The 14,738-nt window shown below is 31.8% G+C and overlaps 1 protein-coding gene across 1 annotated transcript; it reads left to right on the forward strand.

The window, feature by feature from the left end:
• Positions 1–10,034: 10,034 nt before the first annotated feature.
• On the forward strand, positions 10,035–11,708 carry HAT22 (Homeobox-leucine zipper protein family). The gene is made up of 3 exons (XM_018115010.2): positions 10,035–10,661; positions 10,788–10,867; positions 11,197–11,708. The coding sequence occupies exons 1-3, from the start codon at positions 10,167–10,169 to the stop codon at positions 11,474–11,476; spliced, it is 855 nt and encodes a 284-aa protein (XP_017970499.1). The 5' UTR covers positions 10,035–10,166; the 3' UTR covers positions 11,477–11,708.
• Positions 11,709–14,738: the final 3,030 nt, after the last annotated feature.

A 14,738-nucleotide genomic window follows, 5' to 3' on the forward strand; every position in this document is an offset into this window, starting at 1 on the left:
TCTATAATACTATTCACTTGATATTTGAAAATTTTTAAAATATTTTGGAAAATTGGATTTTGTATGCAACATTCCATGTGGACTTATATATTTTAGATATATATTATAAAATTTGAAAAATTAAAATATAATTTTGTCAACAGCACCTATTTTATTTTATTTTTTTAAATGTATATAAATTTTTTATATATACATAAAAATAAATAGTACATCTCACTTATTAAAAAAGCTAGTTATGAATTTAAAGACACTCAAATAAAAATTAATTAGTAGTTTACTTTTTTTTCCTTTGAAAAGAAAGCTACCACATTCAAACTTGCTATTGCCACTTTGAGATTTAACAGTTTTCCATTAATTTATGAAATAATATCAAAGTGAATTTGGGGGCAGGACAAAATGTCGGAAGGAACTATTTAACCTAAGGACAACATGTCAACATTTCAAATGGAAGAAAGATAAAGAAGAAGAAGAAGAAAATACTAAATACGGATTGTTTTAAAAAGATAAAGGTTCATCATATTTTGTTGAATTATAGGTGAAATTATGAGTAAAAGTCTTAAAAAACCAGCTAAGGCCCAGTCCTCGTGAAAACGATGTGTGTTGGATGTTTCACTACTTCCATATATGGAGATTACAGTGGAAATATTGCAATTCAATGATCAGTGGGAAACTTGCACATGAATTTCGTTCTAATTAATGTGGCATCTAGCACTACCAACATCTAGCATTCATGGTTTCATGATTAACTTCGGTGGGGAAAGATAAGTAAAGCTTGTGTGTCCCAAAGGCCCAAACATAAGGGAAGTGAAAAATGATGGACTTTTCTTAGTAATTTTCTATTTTATCCCTCATTACTTACTTTTCCTAATTACAATTACTTTTAACTTTTTTATTTTTAGCAGAAAATCTTTTATTTGTTGAAATATCCACTCACTTTCTTAAATCCAAAGTAAAAAATAATTAAAATAATTATATCTTTAATAGGAATGGATAAACGAAAAACTATTTATAGTAAAAGTGGGAATTTTTTTTTTGTTTCATAAAGGAGTTAATAGGATTGTCATGAGTCTATTTAATAATTGAATAATTATTATTATTTTTAAATATACCCTAAATGATTAAATAGGGAAGAGGATATATGACCAGAAACTAAAATCATAGTGAACCTAGCAATGAAAAAATTCTACTTGATTCAAAGTTGTTGCTTGAACATTAAGGATATCTATTAATGAACTAGTAATTAACATTATCAAATCTAAAAAGTTTTGGCCAAACCCTACCTTAATACATTTATTAATTAAAGTTTAATACAAGTTGTATCCGAATACTTAATTTAATAATTTAAAAAGTTAAATTTGAATTTTTTTTAAATAATAAAAAAAGTTTGATATGTGTCATGGAAGATGATCAACAACTCTAATTGTTTAAAAAGCAACTTATAGGTATAAACACCTTTAGCTATTTAACATCATTATTGTTAGTGTCAACATGGCATTATCTATTTGTATAAAAACAAAAGTCAACAAGTGCCTGAATGGAATACACAAATACAAATATTTTCCTGTATTGAAATTGAATTGAATTGACTAAAACTGAATCGCATTCCCATGATGATACAGGTAATCTAATTGCTGTCTGAAAAGATAGGGAGGGTTTTAGGCTCAAAATCTGGAAGACTGTATCAAAAACCCACATCCCACACATAGCCCCACTGAAACTGAGTGACACAATTATGACACCAAGAATTTTTCACAGAGAAAGCAATAATTCCAATTCCAACAAGTAATAATATCCGCAGATATCATGCCCAAGGCTCCGTCCATGCCCTAGGCCATGTGGCTTGGCTCTGGCATAGCCATGTTCAACCCCACCAAGAAATTTGCCCATGTGTAAACCATATGTGCTGAGCCCTCTCCTAGCATTTTTTTTTTTTTAATGGATCGGACCATGGGGCCCCATTGCCTTAACTTTGTGCCACAATGCAGCAGGCAATTTCTCAACTGTTTCTGCCCCCTTCCCCAAACCCGAACAAGTCAAAATTCGGGGGTTCCCGTCCAAGTGTTTAACGTGGGGTCCCCCCCCCCCTTAGACCTGAAACAGCTAAATCTCTTCTTTCTCTTTGTAATGGGAAACAATGAGAGGAAGTCGCCATAGTGGGGGTGACATGGGTCTCCCATTTCACTACCTTTAAACGCAAGCAATGATGCTTTTGTTTGTGTGAAAGCTTCACCCCAACAAGTCTTATTACAGATAAAAATAATAATACAACAATAAAGAGAGTTCTAGTGGGGCAAGCTAAAGCTTTTGCTTTGGTGAAAGTCGGTGGATTTGTTTTTGCTTGATGCTCCCTTCTGTTGACAAAGAAAAAAACAAAAACCCAAAAATCCCATCCAAAAGAAATTAAAAAAAATTAGATTAATATATTTACTGTGGCTAGATTGATCGTTTTGTTTTCCAATGCCAAATGATTCTACCTTTATAAAAATTCAACTCTCCTCTCCTATGAAATGATCCTTCATCACTTTCATTCATTCTTTTCCTTTCTTTAATTTTAAAAATTCAACCCCCAGCCTCATCAGATGATTCTTCCCCTTTGTTATTTTATTTTTCCTTGTCTGCTTAAGGTAATATTCCTTATTTCCTTATATGATTTATTTGTTCCCAACAGAAAACCCTTGCACGAGTCAAAAGGCAACAATCCCTAGTCCCATCCACACGGTGGGACAATCATAATACTTTGTACTAAGAGCGAATTATTCAACTCTCAAATGCCCTCCATAAAGAATTACTCGTACAATAAATACTTATCCTAAAGAAAAAGAAGACTTAATCTCTACTCTCTTTATACAATATTAAAGTTTACGTACAACGGGGATTTGATATCCACACGTGCATGGTACGGTGTTTGTTCTTTAGTTTGTGAAAGTATGTGGGGAATAATAGTGCATACTTTTCTAAGCATGTGGCTGGAAATCTCCATATAATTTACTAGGCCTATGGACCTATACCAGACTTTACATTTCTTTTTCTTCACTCTTATAATAATAATAATAATAATACTAAGAAGAAGAAGATTCAAGTTTGATTTTTTAAAATTATCATAAAATCTGAATATCATTTGATATAAAATAATAAATTATATTTTAATTAATAATAAGTAGTTAATCATTAATTATAAAAGTCTATTTTATTCAAAATATAATCTAAGAGTTTAATTAAATGCAACAAAAGAAAAATGACTTTATTTGAAATTTTTAAATTTTTTAAATTTTTTTAATAAAATCATTTTAAAAATCAACTTTACAATTTTTTTAACCATAAAGTCAACTGTACATTTTACTCATAAATAAATTAACAAAAGTCTTTATGATTCATGAGAAAATTCAAAGTCTTAATTTAGAATTTAAAGCATCCAAACATCATCATTGTTAAAGACTCTCAAAAAAAAATGATCGTAAGTGTTAAAATGTGATGTTTTATCTTAATTATCCCATTTGCTTGTTGTCTGAAAAATATTATATATGTATTATTTTTAATTTTTAAAATTTTTTTCTTTAATAATAATATTATTATCTTTAAAATGTAATGGGGTTACGTTTTTCATGTTTAATAAAAGTATAATTTGATTACCAGAAAAAATATTATTATATATAAATTACTATATTTTATTTTGGATTTTTTTTTTGTTGTATATTTAAAAAGTAAACAGTAAAAATTACATGCAATTTAACCTTAAATATCTTCTTGACTTTTTGGACTATTGTTTAGAAAATTACTTGCCATGTAGCATATATAGGGTTTAGGAATTCCCTACATTTTAGATCCATACTATTTACTCAATTTTGTCCCCATTTCAATTATAGTCAAATTAACAAGACTAAAATGATAGAGAAATAATACCTTAGTCTTAATTCCATTTCATCAATTACGTATGGCTACTCTATGTCAACATCTTCTCATCAATTATGCAAGCCTATGCTAATCTTCTAAAGGTGATCAATATTGATAAACTTCCAACCACTTTTATGAAAAATATTTAAGTTGCTAAATTCAATTTAGACGCTCGTCTAGAAGAGTAGTAAAGCTGATTATTTGGCTGCAAGATAAGGTTCCATACTTTTCAAGACATGGAAAACTCAAATTTCAAAGGAAACTAGAGGAATAATAGTTAGGAGTGCGAAAATGATTAATTCGGTTAAATAAATTCTTTTAATTGAATTAATTGAATGTGTTTTGAAAATTAATTGAATTGTTCGAAATGAAAATTTAACCAATTAATCAAATTAGACCATTAATTCGATTAATAATCATATTAAACAAAATATTTTATAATATCATTATATGTTGTAATGAATAATATTTATATTATGATATAAATATATATGTTATAAATTATAAATGGTTATATAAATTGGATAATTCGATTAATCTTAAAAAATATTCAAATTAAAATTGATTAAATTAATTGATTTAACTGTATTAATTTTTGAATTAACCGAATCATCAAATTAATAAAATCTTTTCAACCAAAAATTTTGATTAATTTGATTTTAATCTAAAATTGCTCGCCCCTAAATAACAATGTTTTTATTATAGTTGTGCTTAAGTTATTTTTTCCCACATTTATAATATGATAGTAATAATTTAATTTATCTATACAACTCATACATATTAGTCATAAATTTTTAAAGCAATTCCAAAAATTAGTGAATTTCGTTTTAAAAAATATATTAATAATTATTTGTCACATTAAACGCTAAAAATATTTTAAGCAGTGGTAATAGGACAAGAAACTCAAACCTAAAACGTATACAATTAACATCCTACTTTATCAACTACACAAGGCAAGTAAAACGTGATTAGTATCAATTACAAAAGTTTTGATATAAATTTGTAAACTTCTAATGCTAACCTCTTTAATTACGTGTAATTAAGCAATTATAATCTTTGTAGGACGGGAAAGCAAGGCAGTTAGCTTTGTTACGGCTCTAGAGTACTATTGAGAATCACGTGTTTAACAGTAAACTTTGTACTCGGTTAGGCAATTGGAAGTATACACGAATATCTAAAAAAAAAAAAACAAGATGAAGGTAAATTTAAAAGAACCTTTACCGTCGGTAACTTTGCAATTTCACCTATGAAATCATTAGCCTAAATCATTCTCGCCTATAGTTTGGTTGGGGTTGAGGGGGGGGGGGGGGGGGGGGGGGGGGGAAGGGGGGGAAGGACCAAAAAACCCACTACGTTTCCGTTTATTAGGACGCTTGGTATCTAAAGTGACATAAAAGTGAAAAGTTACAAAATATAAAAATATAAATTTTTACTCTTTTATAAATATTTACTAGTTAGATATCAAAGTTCAAATATTTAAATGACAGGTAAATTTGATAACATAAGAATTAGCTATTATATTTAATAATTAATAGTATTGAGATTTATTAAATAATAATCAATATGTGCCAGGTAGATACTACAAAGCATTTAGACTTTGATAAATGCAAAGGGCAAAAGAAAGATTAAAAAAGAAAAAAAAAAGAAAAGAGAAAGGCCTCTTTCAAATTCTTACCTCCATCATTGCCAACTTCTACGCTCCATAATCATCAAACCCCCACGGAATCAAATGCCCATCATACCAAATCATTGGTGGCCCCCACTTGTCTCTTAAAATCTCCCTTCTTCTCAACTAGCCACGTGTTTATTATTTTAATAAATTAAATAGGCACATATTATCTTTGTACTATGTTGAAATTAAACCCATTGGATGGAGGAGATTTTGGGGTCATACTAATTAATTACGAAGTAAAGATTAGTGGGGTTTTTCTTTATTATTATTAATAATGAATGTGTAATTATTTGCAATCATACCCCTAAAAAGTGAAGGTTGGGGGGGATACCACATTTAATTAATTGGTTAAATAATTGTGATAAATATTGTTAGATTTTCTCGAATGTGTCAAAGTCAATGTCTATCTACTCGGGGTCCAAAAATAATGGCTAATAATCTGATTGATTTTGGTATTCAGCCACTGGCTGACTCCATCTTTGGATAAACCATATTTTCAAATTCCCATTACACATATCTTTTGCTCTATATAAATAAATATCGAGTTTTATTTCTACTCTCTTTTAAAAAAAAAAAAAACTGGGATATATAATAAATTATTTCCATATCGTACAACCTAATTGGCGGCCAAATATTATATTTCATAAATTAATCTTAATATTAATTTTAAATTAATCACACATAGACTTGTCCATATATCAGATTACCCATCACACTTGTAGGGCTGGACTTGGCCTGAGTTAGGCTTTGGATATAATTTTTATGTTCGGTTTAATTTGAGATATTTATTATATTGAAAAAGATTTTTATATAATTTTAATTTAAAATTTAAAAATAATTAAAATATTTTTAATACTTCAATAATAAATTTAAGCTAAATGATGAACCGAATTCAAGTCTAGCTCTTGAAGGTTTCAACCAACCTGCTAAGTCCAATTTTAAATACCTTTTGTCACACATATAATATAAATATAAATATATATATACTCGTGTATGTATATATAAACACACATATATATGTATGTATAAAAATAAATTGATAATTATTCTTTAAATATTTTAAAAAATTGGGAAATTTTAAATTTAAATTTTGAAATGATATATATATATATATATATGGGAAAGTTGATTGAATACACATAACTACCTTTGTCATCTTGTAATCCAAAATTATATTAAAAAATAATTAACAAAATAGATTGAGAACTTAGATATTTTTTAAAAGGCAATTCGGATTGGGAATCAGAAATAAAAAATAAAAAAGAATCTATTTATCTAGTTAATCCAATGTCAATACCAGTAGATTTCGCTTTCAAAGAAATTTCATGTATTTCATGTTTGATTTTTCTTTCGTTTTGGTTGTATTTGAGTGTTGTCAAACAAATGATGATGCGATATTTCGTTTTTCACATGCATCACTATGAGAAAAGTGTACGTAGCTAGGTAGGGGCCTAAGCCCAAGGATGAAAGTTACAGTTGGTTGGATAATTAACCTTACTGCGGGGAAAGTGGAGATGCATGGCAAATGGCAACTAGACCATTCCTGTCACACCCTATTAAATCCCTATGAAAATTCTATCCAGTAGCACAACGAGAAAAAAATAAAAAAGTGCAACAAGTAATGCCGCCTTTATGAAGTCTAACATTCTATACAGATTTTTTTTTTTCATTCATTCAATGGGAAAATGTGCGTATTAATTTTTCTTTTCTAGAATCAATTATATACCCAAAAAGAATATTTTTTTGGTATTCAAATCTTCGTATCTTACGTCATTAGGATGCTAAAAGAATACCCAGACTCTCAATTTGATTCATGAGTACACATTATGATCAAAAACAGAGAGTTTTTTTTTAATATATATATAAAAGAAAGAAATAACATTTAAAAAATTCATGAATTAAAGAAATATTGAAACTCTCAATTTGATTCATGAGTATAAATTATGACCGAAACATAGATTTTTTTTTCTTTTATATACAAAAGAAATGAAAATACAAAAGAAAACCATTAAGGATATTTTTTCTTCCATTCAAAATTTGAGACTTAAGAATTCGACTTTTTTTTTTCTCGTCTCGCTTTCTTTTCTATGATTTTCTCATCCTTGACTAGCTCTTTCCAAGCAATCATAAATTATTATGGTCTATGTTGTTACACCCATTCAAAGGTTACTTAATTATGTGTCTATTTAAAAAAAAAAAGAATTTTCCTCCGAATTTTCCACTGTGGGTGATAGTAAGTCAATAAATTAAAGTGTCAGTTGGTTGTTAGGTTTACTATTTCCTTTCAGTTTTTGAAAGTTAAATATTAAAAACATGTTTATTTTTCCTGTACATATATATATGTAATAAAACATGTTAGCGTACAAAAAATAAATTATACATTATAAAATTACAATTAAAAAAATCATTATTATTTTAAAATAAAACATATGATTTTATTTTTATATAGAACAATTATTTACATTTTTGGTTTTTTAAAATTTTTTTAAAAGTAAACAAATAAATAATAAAATACTATAACAACTAAACAATGCCTAAAACAACAAAGGAATTATTATCATGATTCATGTTTATTCACGTGAAATTTTCATAAAATGGAAAAAAAAAAAAAAAAAACATGTACAACAACCGGGCCAACGGCCAAATTTGCCTTTGTTTGCAATATAAAGAAAATTTCAAGCAAATGATGTTTACAGTTTACTTATGTCTCCACTTTCTCGTTATCTTGAAGCAGAAGATAGTCATCCATTGGGTGTTGGCTCCCCACCTTTTTAAAAATGCGCAGTCACCGTACACACACCAAATTCAGCCTAATCCGAAGGTAAGCAGAGAAAAAGCACAATCAAACTGACTAATCAGAGAACGCAATTCCTTTCCAAATTCCCATTGATTAGTAAAAAAAATACTAATTATTAGTAGTACAAACTTTTTGATCCAATTTCAAACTTGATCAGCTGAAAATTATATATATATATATATATGAGAAATTCTAAATTAACCATAGAGAAAAGAAACTAACCATTATATTAATTTCGTGGAAACAAGTGCACCACACCTTTCTGATAGATGACTGGTCGAGGGGACCATCAAAGGCCCTGAATGAAAGCATAATTCCCATAATTTTTAGGTCCTAATTATTGTGTTTTTTTTTTTAAAGCTTGGGTTAGCCAGTAACAACTACCGAAAGCTTCTCGTGTTATTTGCATTTGTATTATTTTAGACTTTTATCATGTTTTATGGGTGACCTAACTTCTAATCAGAATAGCCGACAAAGCATTATTGGAAGTGCTTCTACAATGTATAAGGGAGGGGCAGAGAGGGGGGGCAGTAGGCCCCAAACCCTCCACATCAACTTTCTAGTTAAGCAAAGATCCGGATTCTTGCTGATGAATCATATTCTGGCACCATTATAACTCTTTGAAACTCCCCCATGGTGTCTTCTACCTACTTTTCTTTCTTTTTATTTTCTTTTTCCTATACAACAAACAGCAATACAAAGAAGCTACCACACTCATGATCATTGAAACTATAGGAGAGATAGATAGTGGGCATCCTTTTCTAATCTCCATCTTCATAATAAGCAAGGGAAAAACTGCCCACCAGCCCCTCTTTATTGAAAAGGAAAAAAATTTAAATTTGGAGTGCAATATTTGGTAAGCAAGGTGACATGAAACCCATCTCTAACCAGTTAAACCAGGCATGGAGTGGGAGACAGTTCATGTGGTCTGTTGTAAAGGGAACTTGGTTAATATACACCCAATTATGTCCCCCTTATCATAATTTCAGATTAAGGCAGGCTTTAATAATTACCCAATATTATACGTCATAAAACTAAACTCTTCTTTTGTGAAAGAGAAAATTTTTTGTAACATAAGTAATCTTTGAATGGGTGCAAAAACATAGGCAATATATTTATTGGTATTGTTTGGGAAAGAGTGAACAGAAAAGAAAAATCATACTAGAAAGAAAGGAAGATAAAAAGAAAAAATATCAAGGATGTATGAGAAAAATAAGTTAAACAAAGGAAAAGTTGAATAATAATTGAAACATGCAAAGTAAAACAATATATACACACAAAAAAGCAGCCATAGGAAAAGAAAAGAGGTAGTAGTAGACTAGTAGTAATAGCTAAAATTGGTACGCCAAGGGGTGGCGAGGTGCTGACGAATCATTCTCTTGATGTGTGTTTCCCATTACCATGTGAATTGAGGGGTATTTGTAGCTTTGAGGGAGAGGAAATTGCCCTTGTTTGTTTGTTAATATAATGGAGATAATTGTAGTGGGGTTCAACATGGTCAACCTATGTATAGAGAGAAGGATAGAGAAAGAGGAGCTTTCATAATTTCGCTTACCCCAGATTCGTTTCTCTACTCAATTCATTCCTTTGATTAATAATCATAGCCACCCACCCACCCAACGCCCCCTCAAAAAAGTCTTACTCATTCTCTTCCCTTCTTAAGACCCTTTTGCACCCCATATCTTTCAAACCACTCCCCCCCTCTCTTTCTCCCTTTCCTCTATTTCCTCCCCCATCTCACATACATAGCAAGAAGAAAAAAAAAAAAGCTTTCCAACTCCATTGATAAACAAAATTTTGAGCTTAATGGGTCTTGATGATGCATGTAATACAGGCCTTGTTCTGGGGTTAGGCTTCTCATCAACCCTGGAAACTCCATCCAAGGCCAACAATCAAACGCCCAAGAAGTCATCATGCCTCAAGTTTGAACCAACAGCCACGGCAGCGGCAAGTTTCGAACCATCGCTGACGCTGGGGCTTTCCGGTGAGAGCTATCAAGTTGTTACTGCTAGCAAAAAGATTGATGTGAACAAAGGTGGTTATCATCATCATGAGGAACCTGCCGCCGCCGGTGACTTGTATCGTCAAGCTTCTCCTCATAGTGCTGTTTCTTCGTTTTCTAGTGGGAGGGTCAAGAGGGAGAGAGACCTTAGCAGCGAAGAAGTAGAGGTAGAGAAGAATTCCTCTAGAGTTAGCGATGAGGATGAAGACGGTGTTAATGCAAGAAAGAAACTCAGGCTCACCAAAGACCAATCTGCTCTTCTCGAGGAAAGCTTCAAACAGCATAGCACTCTCAATCCTGTAAGCTCTCTCTCTCTCTCTCTCTCCAATTCTTTGTCTGATATTTATCACTATCAGCTTGATTAGTTGTTATATTATCTAATTGACTAATTATTAATCTTGCTTTTATATATTTTATGTTAACAGAAGCAAAAGCAAGCTTTAGCAAGGCAATTAAGCCTGAGGCCTAGACAAGTTGAAGTATGGTTCCAGAACAGGAGAGCCAGGTAAATTAATCATCTTTTATCTTTATTAAAACCATAACCCAGAAAGTTTTTACAACAAAACAATAACAATAACCGGGAAAATTTTCCAAAAGGCCCACGAAAAGGAAAAGCTTCTTTGCCCCAAAAGAAACATTATGATCACAACATTTTCACCCCGAAGGAAACCTGTGCATAAAGCACACGGAACAAGTACTTCAAAGCAGCTGCCTTCATTGTTATCTCTAGAAAGTTTTTGGCTTTTACTTTTTTACTCGTATGACCTGATCCATAAAAAATCATCTAAATCATGCAAATCTTTGCTTTTTTTTTTTTTTTTATTACTCTGACAGGACAAAGCTTAAGCAAACTGAGGTGGACTGTGAGTTTCTCAAGAAGTGCTGTGAGACACTAACAGATGAAAACAGGAGACTGCAAAAGGAGCTACAAGAACTCAAGGCACTGAAACTGGCTCAACCCTTTTACATGCACATGCCAGCTGCTACTCTCACCATGTGCCCATCTTGTGAAAGAATTGGCGGTGTTGGCGATGGCAATTCCAAGAGCCCGTTTTCAATGGCTTCAAAGCCTCATTTCTATAATCCCTTCACCAATCCTTCTGCGGCATGTTGATTAAGTTGTTAGAAATTTGTAGCAAAAGAAAAGGAAAAAAATAGACCACCCCCACAACCCCTCTATTTTTTGGTTAAGGGCTTGTAGTGAATTTAAAATTAGTGTAATTAATTAATTTGTAGAAAAAAAATAGTATAATTACTGATCAATCTCCTCATCTTATTAAATATATGTTTGTAAATCATTAGAAAGATATAGTATCTATGAAGGGATTACTGTTATTTATTATTGATTCTTTTGTTCCATGTCTAATGCTAGACTTCTTGTTTTGATAATTTATCCTTAAATATTTATTGTGTTAGCTTTTATTATATGGATATGGATGGACACATTGCTTTGATTCTTTTATTTTTCAAAACTTAGTCGAGAAAAACTTTTGCCCTGATATTCGTACAAAGTTCTTAAAATATAAAGAAAAGTAATGGTGTTCACATTGACTCTCTTTTCAAGATTTTCCCAATTGAATAGAAATCTTGTTGGACATGTTAGTTGAAATCAACCCATGTGTACATATAACACTTGCTCCGAAACTTCTTCTCACACACTTGTCAAAAAATACTTTATAGTTTCTGCTACTATTACAATAAAATAATATTTTTGATAAGAACATCAACAATCAAATTAAAATCTACCTTTGTTGGAATATATATATATATATATTTTATAGTATCAAATTAAGAATGTAATTCTTGAATGTATAGTACAAATGGGTCATCCCACTTTCATGCGGTATAGTGTCCACCTTTTTGGGTGTCTCAAATGAAATAGAACCTGGGGTAATGATAAATCAGTTGGAGGTTATGATTAAGTGAGAGAGGCAATGGGTGTGGGGAGAAGGAGGTTAGCTCACGTGTATCTGTCTCTAATTTAGTTGTTTTTATACATGAGAGAAAAGCTAGAAAGCAAGAGAGAGTCAAGGAAAAAAAAATGGGTGGTGAGAGGCGTGTAGACAAAGAAAGGAATGGATGATTCACTTGAAGAACTCTTCCCAAAAAAAAAAAAAAAAGAAAATTGGAGGGCTAGGCTAGCCATAGTCTCGTGAGATGCTCTCTCTTTAAGGGAACTGGTGGGTCATACCCCACGTGATGTCCCAATGGCGCACCCTTTTTTTTCTTTTTAATTTTTTCCTCACAATCTCATTATGGAGATTTTCCATGGAGGTCAGACAGGCGGCCCTTCTATTAGATGGGCCCAGAAGAACCCCCCTTCTTTTCCTCCCCTCAGCTTCTTCCTCCCCTCTCAATTCCCCCCTTTTGATTAAAAATTCCAAATCTCATCCCGAAAGCTAGATATTCCACTTTACAATAATGGAACCTATCTTAGGTTTGATCAATTCGAGTGGACGGTCTTGATTCAAGGGGGGGGTGGTTCTTGCAACTCTGCAAGTAAACCATGTATACGTTATAGGCACGCTATCATGATTGCTGTGGATAGGAACATGAATGATGAGAAATTTCCCTGCTTACCAAATACTACTTCTAACTGGTGGAGTACTACTAGTTTAGTCTTTTTTTCCCCTCTCATTCTTTTATTTGATGCCCTGAAATTATGGTGTGGACCAATAAAATGGTGAGAGCACTTTCCTGGAAAAGAGGGTCACTTTCCAGGAAACTGCTCTCTCCCTCTCCCACTCTGATGTTCTCATCATCATCATCATCACTTTCATCACCAATTTTTTACCATCGCCATCGTCATTATATGAACTCTTCAATTCTTTTTTGACTTCAAATATAAAAATAATTATTTACTTGACGTTTGCCAAGTTACTGTGTACTATTATTAGTTAGTATGATTTTTTCCTACCCGCTTTTGGCTCTGTCAAAGGAGTCGTTTTCTTGTCTTGGGTGATGAACAAGTGGGGAAAGAGCAAGTTCTAGAGTGGATAAATTGACATATCTCCTTCAAAGTAATAATCGTAATAATCTCGTCTGTTATATGATTAAAGATTTAGCCTTACGTGTGTGCCGACGTAATTATACTTAAAATAAAGAAACACCAAAAGACATGTGTCTTGCGTTGGCTAATTTGTCGGTCCATGGCAACTTTTTTGATACCAAAGAGTTGGGTATGGCATTATCGGACACATCTTAATTTGCATTATTTATTTTCCTTTCTTTTTCGTCAATTAAGCTTTGAAAGCAACTAAGCTGGTTTTAATGCAACCAGATCCGGTTATAATGAAACAGCAAATCATACATATATATAAAAAAAAACACTACGTGTTGTTTTGTATTAAATGATACCCGCTCCAATTAGGGGTAGGTTGAGTGCAAATTCTTGCCTGCACCAATCAAGCTTTCATCAGCCATTTTCAGAAAGGACCTTGTCAAGATCAAATTATTTATGTTTAGTTTGGTTGATGCTTGGAAAAATGGGTGCCAAATGATGAACCTTGTAGCTTTTTGGACTTGGGTTGGACTTTTCGAATATACTAGACTTTTAACCGTAAACGGACTTAGTAGTTGGATTTGATTAGGCCAAGTCTTGATGATCATTAGGTTTAGGCGGGGAATTAGCTCATGATTATTGATTAAACTAGACCCGGCTCCTCCGTGATTATAAAGTGGGTTTGAGCTCTTCCAAATAGGGGGAAAAGAGCCGACCTAGGAGTAAGGTAAAAGCAAAAATAATTGAGGCTAAAAGGACATAATGCCAAACTTAGTCAAATTCCTATTTATGGAGTATAAGATTGCACCATAAAGTCAAAAGGACATCGCGGGAGGTCCATGTTGCTTCAACAATGATGCCCTAATTAAAATAACTCTCGACGAGAAATCAAAGCCAATGATATCAACAACATGTGAATTTGTTGCCTTTCTTCAAGACATGATGGATTTGCTTTTGAAAGGCTCTATCTAACTCTTTTAAATGTAGTGAACTTCGTCGGCAGATGTGTTATCTTTCCACGTATTACTCGGTAAAATAAGGTTTTGACCTAATTAAACTTAAAACTGAAGTGACATATATCTCTTGAACAAGAGAGTTGGAATTAGGATTGTTAGCTAGTTACTGTCTACTAGCTTGAATGGTTAGATTAATTATATTGGGCCCATTTTTTTACTGCTAGTCGTAGTTTTCACGGTGAAAGATTACTTCTGTTTTCCCAACTTAAAAAAATGAAAAGAAAATCCCATTTTGTTGTTATAAGGTATCTTTTTATCTCTTCCTCTTTGGGTACTTTCAAGGGGTCATTTCTCTTACTATCAAAGGGAAGGGCAACATAAAGAGAAAAGACATGATGACTGAGCTTTTTGGCTGAAAT

This window comes from Theobroma cacao, chromosome 1 (assembly GCF_053813885.1).
Source record: "Theobroma cacao isolate CCN51 chromosome 1, ASM5381388v1, whole genome shotgun sequence".
NCBI classification, from domain to species: Eukaryota; Viridiplantae; Streptophyta; class Magnoliopsida; order Malvales; family Malvaceae; genus Theobroma; species Theobroma cacao.